Source organism: Eleginops maclovinus, chromosome 19 (assembly GCF_036324505.1).
Source record: "Eleginops maclovinus isolate JMC-PN-2008 ecotype Puerto Natales chromosome 19, JC_Emac_rtc_rv5, whole genome shotgun sequence".
NCBI classification, from domain to species: Eukaryota; Metazoa; Chordata; class Actinopteri; order Perciformes; family Eleginopidae; genus Eleginops; species Eleginops maclovinus.
This window is the reverse complement of record NC_086367.1, coordinates 22,767,837-22,787,442: the sequence shown is the minus strand read 5'-3', so window position 1 is coordinate 22,787,442 and position 19,606 is coordinate 22,767,837. Positions and strand designations below refer to the sequence as shown.

Here is a 19,606-nt window from a genome sequence, read left to right as displayed (position 1 = left end):
TCTGTCTTAGAAAAAATGGTGTATTTGTTTTTCAACATTCAGAAAACATTTTTGAAAAGCGAAATTTAAAAAGCAAGTGTTTGATGTTAAACACGGTTACAGAACACGGTAGAGGGGATGCTGGATATCTCAGTGCTCTCCCATAAAGACTCTGACACAAAAAAATAGCTTTTAGAAAAGATACTGAGTAGAAATACATGCCATTAAAATAAAAAACAAATCACAACTGGGTGACCTTAGACCCTCAGAGGGTTCAATAAACATGCCTAAATGTGATTTTTTAAATAAAAGCATTTATTAAAATATGATAAAGTAGTAAATCTTTGAAAAACACTCATAGGGACATTTTAATCATCTTTATACACAAAACGTTTTGGGTAAATCTGAGTGAAATGACCCTTTAATCTATCCATGGTTTTGGGTCATAAAGCAGCAGATTTATTAACATAGGCTAGTAGTTGTTATTGTTTTGCATTGGAACAACATTGGCAGCTTAAGAAGTCACAGGGTTTCAAATCCACTTGTCTGTGACATGACTTCCTGTAGCGCCTCAGTCGACCATCTTGTCGAGGGCGGTGAGCGGCGCGAGGACGCGGCTCCTGTTGGTCTCCACCACGTGTCCGTTCTGGATCATCTCGTCCAGGATGATGTGGACTCGGTCCAAGTTGAACATGATCTGGAGACAATGTGGAGTCAAAGAAACAAACGTAACAAACAGGAAGTCATGCTCAGAGAGAGAAGCTGTGATTGGTCGGTTATTAAAGGATACGTCCAGTTCACTCTGTAGGGAAACAGAAAAACAATGTTATCAGATTTTAAAATGTAATAACAGCCCGTCAGCTGTGTGTGAGTTCACTCTGTAGGGATGTAGTTAAAGTCTCACCACTCGGCTGAAGTATTTATCCAAAACCTCCACAAAATTATGAACCAGCTCGTAGACGGACAGCTCGTTCTGTGGAGACAAATCAAACTAATATTTGACTTGTGTTTTGTCCGACCTACAAGTCAGCAGTTACATTATCCAAATACAACGTTTATATATAATAGTAAAACACTGACGGGGAACATTTCACAGCACAATCAATACTTTGCTTTTCAGGATTTAAGGTACAGTTTGCTGACAAAACTTAAACTTTTGAATACAGATCTTGCTCTTGCTTGTTCAAAATTCCCTCATAAATACAGTCTGGAGCTTAATTAGTTGAATTTGAGCTGATTAAAAAGAGCTTTTTGTTAACTTGCAAAGGAAAAAAGTATATAGCTTCATGTTTAAAAAAGGCTTGGTAACTTCCTGAAACAGCTGTAGTTTTTAATCAAACAAACACGAAATAATGCATTTGTTGGGGACTATTTTTAGCTGCAGTTTCATACTCTGGAAATGTATTCTAACAATTTCTCTAAATCATGTAAACTGTATTGCTCACCTCGCTGTCTGTGACTCCCACCACGATGTACAGAGCAGCGTACTGACGGTACACCAGCTTATAGTCTTTGTACTCCACAAAGGAACACTGGGAACAACCAGAGAGGACACAGGTTAATGGTCAGTCACTAAACACTACATTTGGTAGAGAGGAAACTCAAAAGACATGCTTAAAGAGTTTGTAAGACAGAAAAAAGGACCATAAAGTGACACTTCATAAAGACACAAAACAAAAAGAGGTTAAACAACTAAGGGGTGAGTGTGTCTAACTCCTTTATGGGAGAGGGGGCCTTTTGCCTCTCTTTGCCCAGGGGACCTCTCATAATCTGCTCATGCTAACACACCACTGTTTCTATGATCAGGTAGACAGACAGAGACGCAGACAGACGGGTACCTGGTCCTTTTTGCGGCTCAGGCAGCAGCGGACTACGTCGGCCTCCAGCGCCGCTCTCCTGCTCAGCTCCACCGGCTGGAAGTACCGGGACAGCCGGGTCTGACCCTGCCGGTTCACCATCAGAACAAACTTTATCATCCTGAGGGCCAGCCGCCTGAAACACAGAGACAACAGAGAGTCAATTAAATATTTAAGTTTGAGGTACTTGTACTTTACTTGAGTATTCCCATTTTATGCTTCTTTGTACTTTTACTCCACTACATTTATTCAATCCCTTTAGTTGCTAGGCAGATTAGGATTAATGATGGTAAATATAATCTCCCTTAAATCAGACTGTAGTTCACCTGCAGTAAATCCAGCAGCTACCCTGCAGTATACAAAGCCATTCAAACTAGCTGCACCTTTACCAGCTCTGAGAACACTTTAATGATCAATCATTATAAAACATATCAGAGATATTATTCTGAAATGGACCAATCAGACAATGACTACTTTTACTGTCGCTACTTTAAGTACATTTAGAGGAGAGTACTTTCTACTTTCACTGGAGGAACATTTAGAATACTTTTACTGTTGCTACTTTAAATATTAATTATGTAAAAACCCATTACACAGAAGTTAACAATGAGATAAATGTCCGAGCAGCCCTTGAAGGCATACCGTCCTTTCACATATAACCCGTTAATAACCGAACGGTGTCAGCTATCAATTAATATCATGAATGTTGACTTACCGGCAGCTGTTAGCTTGTGGCTAATTTGTAGCTAAATCATCACCATAGGATAACAACAACAACAACAACAAGCTAGTAGCTTCTATCTTCTTTATATGTTGTTTTTAACAGTTGCAGCCGTTCAGATACGTTAAGTTAAATAAGAAACGTATATTAAAATGAAACGATTACAATTATTATATGGTTAAATAACTAAAACTTCAGTTACAAGAAACTATGGAGCTAATTGAAGCTGTTAGCATTTCTGACGCATGCTCAGTAGAGCCCGCACATGATGCATTCAAGAAACGAATACTAAATAGGACCCTTATAACTCACCCCACTTTTCAGAGTTTTAGATAATAAATGATAGTTTCTGTATAAAGAGAAGTTGTTACTTTGTTTTACTTTCTCCCCAGCCTAAATCTGCAATGCTGGAAAAAGTAAAAGTGTTTAGATTCGTAAATATCTTAATGATTTATCAAAAATAAAAAAAGTTTCATAGGTCAACCAATGAAGCTCAGATTTTAAAACCTTCACATCGCCGTTTTCTCTCGATTTGCCTTGAATATTTGTGTGGCACATATTTGAAATACATGTTTGTCTTGAATGCGCAAAACAAATAGTAAAATGCATGAGGGTGAACTGAGGCTATCTGAGGGACAGGGGCAAGAAAAATATACATGGCTTTTATTAAAGGGAGCCCATTAGTGCTCTGCTTCAGACGTTCTCCACTGAAAGGGCACCTGTAGAGGGTACTTTATCACCTTCTCAATCATAGGGGAATCCAAGAGGGAACTTGAACATTTATTTGAAACATTATTTAACCAGGTATATTATTTCTACCCTGTAATGGTCCTTGGCTGAAAAACTATTGAGAACCCCCTGACCAAAATTATAAAATCAATGTAATCTGTATCCTAGATAAGATTTCCTACGCTTCCCCCTGATTCCTGAACGTTCCATTGTGGATGACCGAAAAAAAGAAGCTGGACTGATCCTTCCCATCATGCACCGCGGCTGGGTTCTCCCTCCCGTAATGATCCAGGGAGAGAGAGAGAGAGAGAGGGGGGGGGAGAGCAAGAGAGAGAGAGACAGAGAGAGACAGAGCGAGCGAGAGAGAGAGAGCAGTAATGGCGGCCGGTTAGAGCCACACACAAACACCGTCCGCAAACAGCCGCTCTCACCGCACCGCGCTCCGGGGGGCAGCCAGCCTCACACACCGCGGCGGAGCGACACACACGGAGCGGATACACCGACTCTGAGGGAGAGGGGGGGAACCGGACCGGACGGGAATCCTTCAGTTGGACCGTTTGCTGCCTGGGACTTTCCTTCTACTTTTCTAAAAAAAAAAAAAAAAAACATGGATGAGCACCCCGGCGGAGGAGGAGGGGTCGGAGCCCAGAGACAACCTCCACAGTCAGGGAGCAACAGTGGAGGTGGTGGAGGAGTCATGGTGCCGCACCAGCCGGACGAGATGCCCCGGCCGCAGCAGCAGTACACTATCCCCGGCATCCTGCACTACATCCAGCACGAGTGGGCCCGCTTCGAGATGGAGAGAGCGCACTGGGAAGTGGAGAGGGCCGAGCTCCAGGTTAGCATGTTAGCTTAGCACTGATTTATGCTAAGCTCAGAACAACAACAACAACGACAAGAGGATACGTTGTTTAACTTAAGCTGTTCACCTTTATCAGCCATATTATCTATTCGTATTGACCTTGTTTATTATTATCTTGTATGTAGTACACGTCAAATTGTTGCTAACGTTTGCGGCTAATGACATGTTTGTACCCTAGCATGCTAAGTAGCTAAGCTAATAGGGTAGAGCCATAGGGCAGACAGGAATAGCGGAATGTGCTGCGGTTACCGTTAGCCTGAAGCTAGTTAGCCGTTAGCTGGAGCTAGTTAGCTTTACATCGCTGTCAGAGTGGCTGGTGTTAAAAGATAGGATAAGAAAGATACAAATCTGTAGATTATCTGTCAAATTAACACTAGGAAGGGCTACATTACAGCTAACACAATTTAAGTAGAATAAGTTACATTACGTGTGCAAGGCAATGGCATATTAAATTAAATATAAATGTACAGAGTGAAGAGAAGTACACTCATAAGTTATACGTTTAATAGATAATTAAGGATATATATACCCTATTCAGTAAGTAGATATATATATACCCCATTCATCCATAATTGGTAAAGTATTTAGTTGAAGCAGCAGTGTGTTCAGGCATTACCTTATTTTAAAGGTGTTATAAAGTATACCCATGATACATAATACATCACAAAGAATATAAAATATGCCGGATAAGTTTTTCTGTAAAAGACCAATATACCACAGCAACGAAAAAATACACATTTCCTTCATGACCATAAACGTATACTACAGTATATAAATGACAGTTGTGCTTAGTTTTTGTGCCAGCCAGAAATGAGGTGTTGTAAAGTGTTGATCCAGTTGTCAGGGATTACTTCCTGTATCTGTCATTGTGACAGCGGAGCTGGATCAGTCTGTGTGAAAAGGAGCAAATGTCACAAACTACCTGACAAACTCTCCTTAAGTACACTTAAAGGTTTTATTGTTGTGCTAGCAAACACCTCTAATCCACCCTATTTATATGACAGCTTTGTTCCCTTTACACATTAACATTTCTGCTATAAAAGGGACGTTTCGAAATATGATCCATCGCCAGAAATGAACTTTATACTGACATTACCCAACAGTTAAACAAGTAAATCGAAATGATAATTCAATTGACAGAGAGTTAATTTGATAATAGTTTGTCATTTATCATGTGAATGATTGCTGCTTTTCCTTTTAAAACTTGAATTTATAAGTAATTATGATGACATTTGGACTGTTTTTGGACAAAACGTCTGTATGAAGCTGTCAATTTGGGCCCTGGGCAATTGTGATGGCCTGTTTGTAGGTACAACTCAATATATTTATAGAGAAAACAGTCAGCAAATGAATCCATAATGGAAGTAATTATTGCTTATAGTTCAACATGTTTTCCCTAAAAGCAACTCAAACAGTAACTTCCTGCTTTCACAAGAACCTTTGACTTATGATCATCGAATGCTATAATATAGATTATCATAACCTGACCTTTTCTCCTTAAAGTTCGTGTCGGATACTTTCTCTGGAGTAACTTGTTTTTATTGCAGCATGGTATTAGTACTTTTACTGACTCTAAAAGGCTCTAAATACTTCTCCACCTCTACAGAATGGTAACGTAGCACTTTAGCATTCACTGTTGCTGTCATCACTTTCCTCTGTCGGCTCATGAGTTCAAACTTGAGCCAACATAGAAAGTTTTATGTCGTCAGTAAAGAAGCGGATCCATCTCGCCGTCTAATATTATTCATAAAGCCTCTATTTTAAATCATATTTCAATATATTGAGTTGTTTATATTGAACAAAGCTCATGTTAACATCTCATAATTACCATCGAAGAACCAAAGAGGAAAACAAGAAGCAGTCCAACTGAAATCAAACACGATACATAAATCTGTTCATTCAGGCTTTTTGGTTCTGCATTTTTTGTGTGTTTGAGTAAGGTGAAGTGCTGAAATGTGCTGCAGCTCATGTCTTTGTCATAACACACCCTGCCGTAAGCGGACCTAAGTGGAGGCTGGTGTGTGTGTGCGTGTGCGCGCGCGTTTAATGACAGGGTCTTAGTTGCACGCTCTGTGTTTGCTCTGCTCGGACTTGTTGCGTTGTGACACTGGATGCCTTGTGCATGACTCCGGCAGTGTTCCTGATAAGAGACACACACACACACACACACACACAGACCAAGGTGTCCACATTCCTGCATGTTAACATTTACTGTAGGAGAGCCAATAAAGTGTGAAGGCAGTAAATGCTTCTGTAGAAATGCTTTATGAATACACAGGGAGTGACTGGTGCTGATTTCCATTTCTAATTTTAGTGGTTGTAGAAGGTTGGGAGTTTAATTTCGATTTTTTAACTAGCTCTTTAAGTTTTGTTTTATTGCTTCCACTTTAATTTACGCATTCACCAATACCAGAGTGGATATTAAACTTAACCTTATGGTGACATGGCGATAAAAACAGTACAAGGATAATGCTCACACACACAAAGAAATAGAAGTAAGGGTCGGGGAGTTACTACACTGAATTTATTTCATGCATGCATTTCTGTGTATGCCTTTTGTGTTTCAGCTTTCAGTTTCCTAAGTTCAGCCTGTCACTGGGACCCCTGTTGATTCTAAAGTAGTGATTTAAACCATGTCTCAGCACAACAGAGCAGTAATACTGGCTGATAGAGTTGGGCTATAAGATGCTATATAACGTGCCACAGTAGAAATGTGTACCAGTAGAGTTATGGCTGTACAGAATCCGCTGTGGTAGATTTTCATGTGGGATTTAGTATGTCTTCAGTGCCACAAATCAGGCTGCCTCCAAAAGTCTGTGATTTTGGGCAGACATGGAGGAGAGGAATGGAGTTGTAATGCAAACTCATTTGAAAGCTGCAACGTTATCTTGACCAGATCACGGTTTCATTCTTGCAAAGATTGTTGAGGATGAAGAAGAAGATAATACATTCAGACTGAGAGGTACGGCTGGTTGTCAAAGGATCAACATTCTTTTCTATAATTCAGATTTGAACAAAGAGCCCGATAAAATACCCACTACTTTCTAATGTGTATGTTTTCCAACATCACATCGCAGGAAATCCAAAAGAAATCCTGCCTCTAAACCCTAGATGCTTTAAATCTGTTGCCGGTCTGATTTGCCTAATCTTCCTGCTTCTTTGGAGGAAACACTTCTTTGGAGGGATTCAACCAAGGGAATATTTGGAATAAGACGTCTTCAAACTGCCAGAGATGAGAACATAGGTAGCGTCTTATTGACACGTTTAGTAAACATACTAAGGTTTCTTGGTTTTTGTAGAATTTTGAAGGAGATAACTGCTATGTTCCTGCCTTTTTTCCATATAGTTTGTGAGAAGCGTATCTATGCATAAGCCTGATCTATGTGTTGACAGTCAGTTGTGTTTTCGATGACAAGTGTCGGACTGTGTTCCAGCACAGTGTTCCTGTTTGCTGGGTCAACGGGGCAGAGTCGACAGATTTTGCACACGTCCCTTTACATTTACCTCCTGTGCACCTGCAGGAGTGTGTGTTTGGGTTCAGCTCTGATTTGAAACCAGATTATTTAACAGCAGTGATAATGTGCGCTCCACAGGAAGCAGCTGTTATGGTCCAGGTTTGAGCTGTAAAATATTGATGCTCAGGCAGTTTCTGTAGCCGTCAGAGAGCTGGAGGACGTCAGGAGGCCTCAGTTGAGATGCTGAGCAGCTTCATAAGTTAACCTCTGACCAGCATTTACCTTTTCATACACATAAACAGGAAGAGATTGGGAAATTAGGAAGAGAGTTTCATCCGTCTGATACAGTTTCTTGACTTTGGATAAAATGTGGAAGTTTTGAACAGTTGAATATGAGCAAACCCCTGCTGTAAACACACAGCAGGGGTTTGATTATTGTTGTTTGGGTTGAGGAAAATTGAGTTTCTTTCAGCAGAAAAAAACTGTGGCAATCATTACTTCAATCTCAAGCAAAACTGTTTTATGTCAAGTTGCATTGTGGGTAATCTAGGCACCAGAAAGGCTATATCTCAGGCTCTGCTGCATCAATTTAATACCAACTTTTTGATCCTGTCCTGATAAATCAGAGGAGTTGTGTTTTGCTGAAACACGTAACGTCCCGATGTGTAGAAGAACACCGGTTGGCAGCTGTGGGGGAGACACTTGATGTTTGTATTGGTGGATGGATTATTTAGGGGTTGGAGCTTCTTGCATAGGTGGATTGACTGCTTGTTTTAATCATATAATAATATATTCAGTGTTCTTTGCGTTTTGATAAAGAAAAGGTCTTCTAATGACATCTCTCTACGTTCTGGGTAGATTTGTTGGATGCTTTTCACATCTTATTCACTGACTAATAAACATTGGATTAAGTGAGGATCAGCGGGTCAAACGATGATGATAACCTACCCTTAATGTGACCTAAACCACCTTGATTTTTATGGGGTGGTCTTTTAAATGGTATTACTTTACATTCTTACCTTTTTTATTTTATTCAAATCAAACAAAAAAATACAGAGATTAAATTCTGAGTTGCACTGATGATTCCCACAAGAGCAGCAAGGCGTCTCTGAAAGTAAGATAAAGAATAACACAGAGAGAAGACACGTTTCACACAGCCTGTACCCAGGAGGTCAAAGGTCACGGTGTTTTTACCTGCTGTGTGTCGGCAGGTGGGGCAGCGCCGGATAGAGAGCCGGCTGCAGGACGGCAGGCTGTAATTAGCAGAGCTGGCCTACTGGGCCCTGCTCTGACACACCGATCCCAGCTGGACGCTAAAAGTAGACGACCCCAAATTAACTCCAACACACAGACACACACCTATAGACACACACACCTATAGACACACACACATGGGCCGAAGTTCTGCTGGCGGTCACACAATGAAGACTTTATAAAGTATTGTGATCTCTTATTTTTTGTGTGTGTGTGTGTGTGTGTGTGTGTGTGTGTGTGTGTGTGTGTGTGTGTGTGTGTGTGTGTGTGTGTGTGTGTGTGTGTGTGTGTGTGTGTGTGTGTGTGTGTGTGTGTGTGTGTGTGTGTGTGTGTGTGTGTGTGTGTGTGTGTGTGTGTGTGTGTGTGTGTGTGTGTGTGTGTGTGTGTGATTTTGAGTTAATGACGCAGTTGTTCACAGGAATGTCCCTCTCTGTTTATCCTGATCTGTCATCCTGGTAAATCTGGGCCAGTGAGCTCACTTCACACAGCCCCCCCCCCCATCATCATCACCCCAGCTCTCTGACCTCACTGCAGCTCCCTAAGGAGCGCTTGATTCATGTGTACCAGGTGCACAGGGCGGGGGGGTGGTGGTATGACTTTAGTCTTAAGCTGAGAACACTACAAAACAAATCCCAATGATTTGAGAAGAGATGCACCAACAGCTGATTGTCTCTGACAAATAAACGCTGTTCAGACTTTTTTATTCACTTTATTCTACAGGATCACTTTCAGATTAGTCCAAATACTTTATAATTCAACAGTCACCGTGACGCCTCCCAAATACTCTAAGGATCAGTCAGGAGGGAGATAAATAACCTTTAGAGTTGCAAAGCTTTCAGAATAACTCAAAATAACTTGATTGGTTATTTGTTAAAAGTACATTTCCATGCAAAAATGGCCTTGGTAACTTTTGGTGTGTCAGGGCAGCAATACAGTGTGGTATTTTCAAAACTGAAAATTGAGAGGGATTTGTTTTCAGACCAGATTTGTGATTTCGGTGTCGACAGCAAAATCCTACTTGAAACTTTAGACATGACTATCAGTGGTATAGCATGTTTTCATAGATGGGTAACTTTGTACTGAAACATGATATTGTGAGAGATGGTCTTTGGCTCAAAGTGCAGCGACATATCAAACATTAACTCAACATGAAACCGACTGATGACAGTAAACAGAGACAGAGGAGAGTCCTAACAACTGTGTGACAGCGGATCCTCAACACACTTCAAATACTGACCTGAAGAAGTACTACAGCAATGGAGTGGTGCAGAAATGAGTCCTAAAACCTGGAAATTGATCACCTATTTCCTACTTTCTGTTCTTGAAGTCCACGTTTTTTGGTTAAACCCCTGAAATAAGGTCTGCGGTTCACGTTTTGCTCTCCAACATAATAAACATTAGTAAAAAACCCACTTAGTAATGTCTGAAGCTTCTACGTGTGTGGAAGAAATGGCCTTTAGCTTAGCGGTGGTGACGTGAAGTCATGTGACCCTGCTGTAATTCCTTTGTAGCTTAACGTTAACTTTTGACTTCTGTCGATTGCATTTACACTTCAAAAATAACTGGTGTTAATATGAGAAGGTTAGCCTGCTAAATGAAACATCAACGTCTGTTTCACCTTCAATATTCCAAAAGCCAATGGTAAAGTCCTATTGGCTTTTAGTCAAGGAAACTTTTTGATGCTTACCTCAGGGCCAGCCTAATAAAATGTGTCATTAGTGCAACATTTCATATGTCCAATGGTCAGTAAAAGCATGATATGTGTGTCATGGTCAACTTCCTGTAACCGTGAATGAGTCACAGTGACATCACAGGGAAGGGGTGTGATTTTTGGGAAAGATTTTTCCTTTTAATTACCGTCTGCCTTCGTTACCAGCCGCCTTTGACTCTGAAATACTGAAAGTGCTTCAGACACACACACACACACACACACACACAAAGTATGCCGTGGGGTCTTGCGGCAGTTGTGTCTTAGATCTGTTGCTGTCAATCACAGTGTCGTCCAATCAGAGCGCGCCTGCATTAGAGTGGTTTTGTTATGTCATCCTCCTCCCAGTTCAGTCCCTTCCTCTCGCTGTCTGTCTGTCTGTCTGTCTGTCTGTCTGTTGACGGGGTGGAGGGAGGGTGGGTTTGGCCTCTAGTTTTCCTGTTGTCATGGCGACCTTTACTAGAGGAAGTTGCGACCCCCAGTTTGCCTCTGAACCCCCCCAGTTGCCATGGGCACCCTGGCAGAGAGCGCTTTGTGTGTATGTTTGAGTATAAATAGCTCTGAGCCTTCATCAGTGTTTGGTTTCAGACGCAGCTGCTCAAAGACAGACACACACAGATACACACACTCAGACAGACGGACAGTGGATGAGCAGTGAGACAGGTGTGGTCAGGCAGACAGGTTGATGGAGGTGAGCTGGAGGTTTTGACGTGAGGAAATCTCAGTGTTTACTCTCTTATTGTTGACAGAACAGAGAGTCTTTTAATGTAGCTGCTCTGTTTTTGGCACCGATTCTCCTTATAGAAATAATCATGGACACGTTTATAAATCTCACACAGGATGAAATCGGGGATTTTAAATCCTAATTTACAGCTGAATGGACGTTTATCCGCTCGGCTGGGTTATTAACCATCACAGAGATACCTTCAAAGAGGAAAAAGAAAAGCTTTGTATAATATGTGCACGTCTTTAGACGTTCATTCACCCACCTGTACAAGAAGAGCTTCACATGTTCATATATTTTGCTGACTATTATTCAAATAGTAGCAGCTCTATTTTCCATTGTTTAACCAAGTGACTAATCGCCCAGTCAGTGCACTTTATAAAGAACACATGGACACAATTTGGAAAGATTTACCAAAATGCAGATTTTCGCTGTAAAATGTTAAAGTGATGCCAGAAAACAATCTCTCTGTTGGTCAGAAAGGGTTCAATGAGACCAGAGATATGGAGATGGGGTCAGATGTCTGGTCAGACGGCAGAGACAGCTTACTGAGAATAAATAGGGGATGGATTTCCGGTGGGTCTGCCGGGGACGAGTGGCAGGCAGCAGGCTGACACTGAGACTGAGATTTCTGATCCTTTCTGTTACTCTCCTTTTTTCTGGAGAGGAAGTAAAGGAACCGGAGCTCTGGATCTATTTGTTGTTTGAGGTGCAATATATGACTCAGCAGCTTTAAGACGTGAAGACACTATTATTTTCGGCTTCGCTCTGATGCAGGATTTTCAATGGAAAGTGGGCGGGGCTTAATTTAGACTGGAAGCGCCTCATGCTATATTCTTCTAGGAAAAACCTCTGGCATGCATTTCCAGATTAAAACTACAACTTGGTATTTCCCGCATATTGCTTCCTTCAGGTCACAAGGGTTGTTTTTTTTATCCCTGCTACATAGAAAGATTTAATGTCACACTTTGACATCTGCACTCTTTGCCCTCTGATCAGGCTGTGTGATGACTCCATGAATTAACCGTCTCTCTCTCTCTCTGTGTCTGCAGGCGAGGATAGCGTTCCTGCAGGGCGAGAGGAAAGGTCAGGAGAACCTGAAGAACGACCTGGTTAGAAGAATAAAAATGTTAGAATATGCTTTAAAACAGGAAAGGTAAGAAACACACACACACACACACACACACACACACACACACACCATTTAACATTCAGCCAGTTGGAAGCATAAGCAGATCCATTTATGCAGTTTTAATTTTGAGAATTGATCAAATGTATCTATGGACTAAACAGTGAAATAGAGAAGCTGTTTGTGTAAATCTTTAATTGGTTAACGATGAAATGTGTTTCCTCCTCAGAGCAAAGTACCACAAGTTAAAATACGGCACAGAGTTAAACCAAGGAGAGATGAAGATGCCAAGTTTTGAATCCGGTAGGTTACAGGAACCACTTCATACAAGACAAAGACTTGGTCCCACATGTTTGGCAGCACAGTGGAGTCACTTGACAATGCTTGATCGATGATGGATGTGTGTGTGTTTCTATTTTTAGACACCAAAGACTCAGAGGTCTCTGCTGTTCCTGCAAACAGTCAGCTCACCTGGAAACAAGGGAGGCAGCTCCTCAGACAGTGAGTGTGTTTACAGTGTTCCCCCTGCTGCCTGAGGAGCTCACATGATGAGTTTGGGTTAAAATACAGCTTGTTGTGTTGCTATGAATGTTGTTTATTTAGTTTCTAACCCGTGCATTGTATTGTTTACACGCTGCTGCTAATCTATTTCCATCTAAGCTGCATTTCTTACAGTTGTTTTAGACCAAAAATGTGTCAATAAATCCTGAAAAATAATTGAAGATCAACGTGACAATAACTGTGAAACCCAAGGATATTTACTATGATGTGTGTGTGTGTCCAGATATCTGCAGGAGGTGGGATACACAGACACCATCCTGGACGTTCGTACGCAGCGGGTCCGTTCTCTGCTTGGCCTGTCGGGCTCCGAGCAGAACGGGTCTGTGGAGAACAAGAACCTGCAGCACCTCATCAACGGAACGGAGCGCCGCAAGGACAGCAAGAGGTACACACACACACACACACACACACACACACACACACACACACACAGAGATGTGGGGGTTTAGAGGTCAGACAGGCATTACACCTTTTTTATGTTTTTGTGATCAGGAGTCCAGGTGACGTTCTGGAGACGTTCAACTTCCTAGAGAATGCAGAGGACAGCGACGAAGACGAGGATGAAGAGGGAGACCTGATGGACGATATCAGCACAGACAAACATCACAGAGCCAAGAAACACAAGACCAAGGTACACACACACACACACACAGTTTGGAAATCGGTGTTCTTCTTCCTCTTCCTCTCTCATGATGTCTTTGTCCTCTCCTCCTCTTCCTGCAGGTGGGGAACGAGGGCTTGGCCTCGGAGGACGACGCCGACACGGAGGAGGCTCTGAAGGAGTTTGACTTCCTGGTGACGGCGGAGGACGGAGAGGGAGCCGGGGAGGCTCGGAGCTCCGGAGACGGGACAGAATGGGGTGAGAGACACGGGAAATACTCTTAAGTGCAGAAAAAAAAGAATATATTCATCAGTTCAAATGATGAGTGAGTCACATGTGAAGTTGCAATATATGCAAGGTGTGTGTGTACAGGAGGTGTGTGTAGGTGTGGCATTACAGGCAGAATCGCTCCAAGTTATCCAATCATTAAAGGATTCTGCTGTTCAGAAGAAAGGAAGTTAAATGTAACCTTTCTCCCTCTGCAGCGGAGCCTCTCCCGTTCCCTCCCGGTGGGGGCAAGTCCTTCCTGTTGGGGGGCTCGGACGACGTGTTGGAGAGCGTGCTGGGTCTGGGCGACCTCGCCGACCTCACCGTCACCAACGACGAGACGGACTACAGCTACGATGTGAGACACACTCTGGAGTTCAGGACACTCACTGATCTATATAATCCATTTATCTAATGCATGTTATCCACCCTCAGCTGCCGTCCAATAAGGAGTCTTCGTTCAGGAAGACGTGGAACCCAAAGTACACGCTGCGGAGCCACTTTGACGGCGTCCGGGCGCTGGCCTTCCACCCCGTGGAGCCCTGCCTGGTCACCGTGTCCGAGGATCACACCCTCAAACTGTGGAACCTCACCAAGACCGTCCCTGCCAAAAAGTAAGCTACACATATATAACAAGCTTCATTTAGAGACCTCTTCTTCCCCCTGCATATATATTTGAGGTTGAATTCACTGTGTAACACACACGGTGTTAAACACATTGTGGATTCTCTCTGCCTCGGAGGAAAATCCCCTCTTTCTCAGCCCTGACAGACCCGTCAGTATTTGCATCTCATTTCCCCGCTCACCGCAGCCTCTCTGGTATTAGCCAGAGCCCAACTTCAAACACAGATGCACTGCTGTCACACTCATAATCCCTGCAAACAACTCAGGATTAATGCAGCGCAGGACACCATGACAGGAGGAACAGCTTTTTAAACATTACTAACAGAGGTGATGAAGAGGCAGGCTGTGTGAGGATGAGGATGTTCAATAACAGTATTCATGTTTTACTCTTGTCTCTCTGCTCTACAGAAGTGCCTCTTTTGACGTTGAGCCCGTCTATACATTCAGAGCCCATGTGTAAGTAACACACACACACACACACACACACACACACACACACACACACAGAGGTGCAGTGATGACAGCTGGCTGCTGTTGGGTGTGATGATGTTTAGTCGTCTCATTTAGAAACCTTTTTTAATTCACTATGTCTCAAACACTTAAAAAAACAGCTGACCTTGGGACGAGGAAGGGGCAAAATGCCGACTCATTTCCAGGTTTTAGGACTCATTCCTGCACCTCTCTTTTTATGTAGCTAATATAAAGTAATAGAGAGTAGATTAGTATTCGTTCAGGGTAGTTAATATCTCTCTCCGTCTCTCTCCCCCTCTTCAGTGGTCCAGTGTTGTCGTTGGCGATGACCTCCAGTGGGGAGCAGTGTTTCAGTGGGGGCATCGACTCGACCATCCAGTGGTGGAACATCCCCAGCTCTAATGTGGACCCCTATGATACCTATGGTACACACACACTCACACACCCACATATATATTCTCACTATCCTGTAAATCCAGACCTAATAAGACTCCTCTCCTCTTTTTCCCCCTCGTCCAATCAGAACCCAGCGTCCTGGCGGGGTCGTGGCTGGGTCACACAGACGCTGTGTGGGGATTGGCCTACAGCGGAATCAAGAACCGCCTTCTGTCCTGCTCGGCCGACGGCACGGTGAAGCTGTGGAACCCGACGGAGAAAGACCCCTGCATCAGCACTTTCAACTCCAACAACGGTGAGGAGCGCGAGCAGAGGGGGGAGGGAGGGACGCAACGGGAACAGCCACTTATTAACCTGTGTTGATCCGTGTGTGTTTGCAGAGCACGGGGTCCCCACGTCGGTGGACTTTAACGGCTGCGACCCCGCCCACATGGTGGCGTCGTTTAGCGGCGGGGACGTGGTGGTGTACGACCTGGAGACCTCCCAGAGTGCACTGGTGCTGAAGGGCCAGGGAGAAGGCAGTAAGTGACACAAACACACATACTACTAATAATAATAATCTTCCTGTACTCTTTTAATTGTTGTTTTTTTCCCCTACGCCCTCCCTTCAGCACTCTCGGGGTCGAATCATATCAATAAGGTGGTGAGTCATCCCACGCTGCCGGTCACCATCACCGCTCACGAAGACCGACAAATCAAATTCTACGACAACAAGTCAGGTGAGTCCGTCTCTCTCTGTCCGTTTCCAGACAGGAGTTGCTTTAGTGCCTAACATGTGTTTATATATTGGATAATAACGTGTGTGTGTATGTGTGTGTGTGTGCAGGTAAGGTGATCCACGCCATGGTGGCTCACCTGGACGCAGTGACCAGTCTGGCTGTGGATCCAAACGGGATCTACCTGATGTCAGGAAGTAAGAAACTCAGGAAGATGATCAAACTCTAAATGTCTGCTCCTCTTCGTCACCTCTCCCCTTTTTACCTCTTCTTCAACATACGTCTTTTCCTGTTTTGTCCTTCTCTACTTCTCCTTCTCCTCTTCCTCATTCTTTCTCTTCTGTCTTTGTCTCTGGTCTCACTTTGTTCTCCTCCACCTCTTCCCTCCTTTTCTCCTTCCCCTTACCATTTCTCCTTGTCCCTCTAATCCTACCCTTTATGCTTCTTCTCTTCTCCTTCTCCTCTTCTTCTCTCTCTGTTTTGTCCTCCTCTTTTCCACATGTTGTTCTCCCATTGCTTCTCCTCCCCTCCTTCCCTTTTTTACCTCCTCATCCCTTTCCCTTTGTCCTCTTCTCTTACTTCTTGTTATTGTGGTTCTCTTCTGGTTGTTATTCCTCCACCTTGTCCTTCCTCCTCTTTCTTCCCTTCCCACTTGTTTATCCTCTTCATGCTTCTTCCTATTTACCTCTATTTCCCTCCTCCCACTTTGCTTCTCCTCTTCCTCCTCTTTAAAACGAATGTTCCTCCTCCTCAGGTCACGACTGCTCTCTGCGTCTGTGGAACCTGGACAGTAAAACGTGTGTTCAGGAGATCACGGCACACCGTAAAAAGAGCGAGGAGGCCATCTACGACGTGGCGTTCCACCCGTCCAAGGCCTACATCGCCTCCGCCGGAGCCGACGCCCTCGCCAGGGTCTACGTCTAGACGAGGAGGAGGAGGAGGAGGAAGAGGAGACGAAGAAGAAGCAAGGGCAGTGGGAGATGGAGAGAGAAGCTAGTCTGTTCACAAACAAACAGTATTCAGGTCTGTTCAGGTCTCTGAGCACAGATTATATTCAAGACTGGAGGTGACCGACTGAACACACACACACACACACAGACACACACACACACACACACACACACTCACACACTTTAAGTTAAGAGGAGCAGCTGTATGGTCTCCCTCCGATTGACTAAAGGGACTGAGAGACGTTCAGCAGCTGAAACGTTGTGGAAACGTTGTTTAAACTCTGCAGGCCGACACTCACCTGTCCTCTGAAGCCCCGCCCCCTCTGCAGAGTCATGATGACACTACATGGATTAAACCACAGTAAGCAAATTATAAAGACCCCGAAACAGCCTGGGAAAATACACCTTAGGGAAAAATAAGACCTCAGTAATGGAGCCTGAAAGGAAACGGTTAAATATTTGAAACGACTTCCACAAAGTGAACAAAAGAAGAAATTCTGATTAGAGCTTTGTCCCTAAAAGCGTCTCCAGGTGCAGCAGAAAATCAGAGGTTTTAACCCGTCACGGTGTTGATGTATTTCAGTTTTTTATTCTTAAAATCTGAAGCTTCAGATTGTGACTTTTTTACCGTGTTTTTAAAGAAGGTAAAACATATCAACATAAAGAAACTGAACATCTTGTGTTAGGTTTGTTTCTAAATACTTATTAAACGGCCAGCCGGGTTAAAAATCTGATTTCCTGTTCGTCTCTGACACGGTGTGAGCTGATTGGACCCCAACACCTCAGCCAATCAGAGCCCTGCGTTTAAGAAACCACCGACATATAAGGAGCTAAGAATTTGAGGATCCTGAAGTTGCCGTTACTGTAGTTACGTATGGACGTTTTCTGTTTGTGTAAAATAAATCTAGTTTTTATAATCGTTTTTATAAACGTGGAAACGTCTCGTTAACGGCACCGAGGAGGATTCTGGTCCTCTCTCCCGTCCAGTCCTGCCATCACGCCCGCTCTCAGTAGGTCGTGTAGAAAGTGAGGAGGAGGAGGAGGAGGTGCTGTGTGTTAGTCGGCGTCTGTTTCGTTCACGCGCACAAAGATTATACTTTATTTATAAAAGGAGATTGAGCATTTCCTTAATAATTTCCTACCTGTAAACAGCCCTTAACATCTGGTACGTCCCTTGCAGTCAGTGGTGCAGGGATGACATGTTTTTGGAACCCGACCCTGAAGTAAGCATCACAAGGGCTCCCACGACTAAAAGCCAAAGTGATCTTTCCTTGGCTTATGGGATATCGCAGAAAATAAGATCTGTCGCGAACTCATGTTTAAGATACTTACACATTTTGTTCAGCAGGATAATCTCCAGAAATTACACCACTTTATGATTTTCGAAGCGTAAATGCAATCTCCAGAAGTGAAACGCTTACTGGAACTACATCATGTGTTAAACACAGATTTTATTTCAGTCATCCAACCAAAAAACAAACACACTTTGAGACAGGAAGAGCTAAACTGCTGAATCATTTCTCAGATTCAGTGCTTATTCCTGCATCACTTTATCAACAGATTGGTCCCTGAACGCACCACAGTCTCGGTGTAAGCAGGAGATGCTGCTGCAGTAAATGTTCTTGACGTTAGGAGAAGCTGCAGGTCGCGGCTTCTCCTCCCTCAGCTCCTCCTCTTCCTCACATCACCGTGTTAGTTCTCTTTTCACGTCGAGTACATTTGACTTTTATTCATCACAGCTTCAACAAGAAAGGAGTTAAAGTTATTTATATCTTTTGTTCGTCTCGTCCTTTATGAGGAAAAAAGAACCGGTTGAGCTCCAGTAGTAATGCTCCAATCAGACGCCTCCTGGGGCTCTGTTTGAAACAAAAAGCTGCCACCTGATTGGCCGAACATCCCAAGTTTTATTTCATCGCTGTGGTTTGTTTAATTTAACTTTTTTAAACTGAAGGGATTTGTAACAAAGGCGTCTCCTGGTTGATCACAAATCTTTATTTTTCTTTTCACCCACGCTACAACTTACTGTGTAACTAAAAGACTTTTGTTTTTGTTTGTGTAATGCATGATTAATACAATAAAAGTATTTTTTCTAGTCTTCCAGAAAAATGGAAAAAAGAGTTCTGATCAGTTTGCGAGTTTTGATGAGTTTTGTAATTTTTTTTGATTTACAAACTATGAAACAGCAGATTTTAAAGATTGTACCACATAGCAGAATACAACTGTTGAAATGTATATAAAATGTCTATAATAACTATTAAATGGTGTACCTGTACAGAGGCTGCTGCTCCGCTCTTCATTCTGTGTGAACACATCAGGAAGTGTACCGCCAAAATAAAAGCTCAAGACTTCAGTTAAATATTCAGAAGATTTCTAAATAATACTCCTGATGTCTTTGGGATACTTTTTACCCATTTTCTAAAGGTTTATGTCTAAATCTGTGCATCTGTGGTCTATCATGGGTCCATTTTGATTTAATTTCTGACTAAACTTTAGAGTTTGTTCTTCTGGTCTTAACTCGAGTCAAAAATATTCAACCTTTTTCTGTTTGTTTTTTTACTAAAAGAATGTTTAATTTTGCGTAAATTAGTTTTAAAACTTGCATT

General features: G+C 42.9%; 2 protein-coding genes across 5 annotated transcripts; one reads left to right on the top strand and one right to left on the bottom strand.

The window, feature by feature from the left end:
• Positions 1–3,876, bottom strand: ap4s1 (adaptor related protein complex 4 subunit sigma 1). Of its 4 annotated transcripts, XM_063909033.1 has the most exons (6): positions 2,551–3,440; positions 1,818–1,971; positions 1,425–1,511; positions 884–952; positions 770–781; positions 1–676 (listed from the first exon to the last, which is right to left on the bottom strand). In XM_063909033.1, the coding sequence occupies exons 2-6, from the start codon at positions 1,953–1,955 to the stop codon at positions 551–553; spliced, it is 432 nt and encodes a 143-aa protein (XP_063765103.1). In that variant the 5' UTR covers positions 1,956–1,971; positions 2,551–3,440; the 3' UTR covers positions 1–550. The 4 variants fall into 4 exon arrangements, with proteins under 4 accessions (XP_063765103.1, XP_063765102.1, XP_063765101.1 ...); XM_063909032.1 differs by lacking the exon at positions 2,551–3,440 and adding an exon at positions 3,717–3,876 and having other exon boundaries at positions 1–781; XM_063909031.1 differs by having other exon boundaries at positions 1–781; positions 2,551–3,511.
• On the top strand, positions 3,625–19,280 carry strn3 (striatin, calmodulin binding protein 3). The gene is made up of 16 exons (XM_063909029.1): positions 3,625–4,123; positions 12,341–12,444; positions 12,647–12,720; positions 12,840–12,918; positions 13,202–13,363; positions 13,471–13,609; positions 13,702–13,837; positions 14,065–14,204; positions 14,282–14,460; positions 14,879–14,926; positions 15,245–15,366; positions 15,465–15,632; positions 15,718–15,858; positions 15,949–16,056; positions 16,164–16,250; positions 16,808–19,280. Exons 1-16 carry the CDS (start codon positions 3,893–3,895, stop codon positions 16,975–16,977), a joined length of 2,088 nt encoding a protein of 695 aa, XP_063765099.1. The 5' UTR covers positions 3,625–3,892; the 3' UTR covers positions 16,978–19,280.
• Positions 19,281–19,606: the final 326 nt, after the last annotated feature.

Coding starts and splice junctions, on each gene's coding strand:
- ap4s1 (XM_063909032.1), bottom strand. CDS start 1,955: ATGATAAAGTTTGTTCTGATGGTGAACCGGCAGGGTCAGACCCGGCTG. Junction 1,512..1,817: donor TGAGCCGCAAAAAGGACCAG/GTACCCGTCTGT, acceptor GGTTGTTCCCAG/TGTTCCTTTGTGGAGTACAA. Junction 782..883: donor ATAAATACTTCAGCCGAGTG/GTGAGACTTTAA, acceptor GTTTCCCTACAG/AGTGAACTGGACGTATCCTT.
- strn3 (XM_063909029.1), top strand. CDS start 3,893: ATGGATGAGCACCCCGGCGGAGGAGGAGGGGTCGGAGCCCAGAGACAA. Junction 12,721..12,839: donor GATGCCAAGTTTTGAATCCG/GTAGGTTACAGG, acceptor TTCTATTTTTAG/ACACCAAAGACTCAGAGGTC. Junction 14,461..14,878: donor AAGACCGTCCCTGCCAAAAA/GTAAGCTACACA, acceptor TCTGCTCTACAG/AAGTGCCTCTTTTGACGTTG.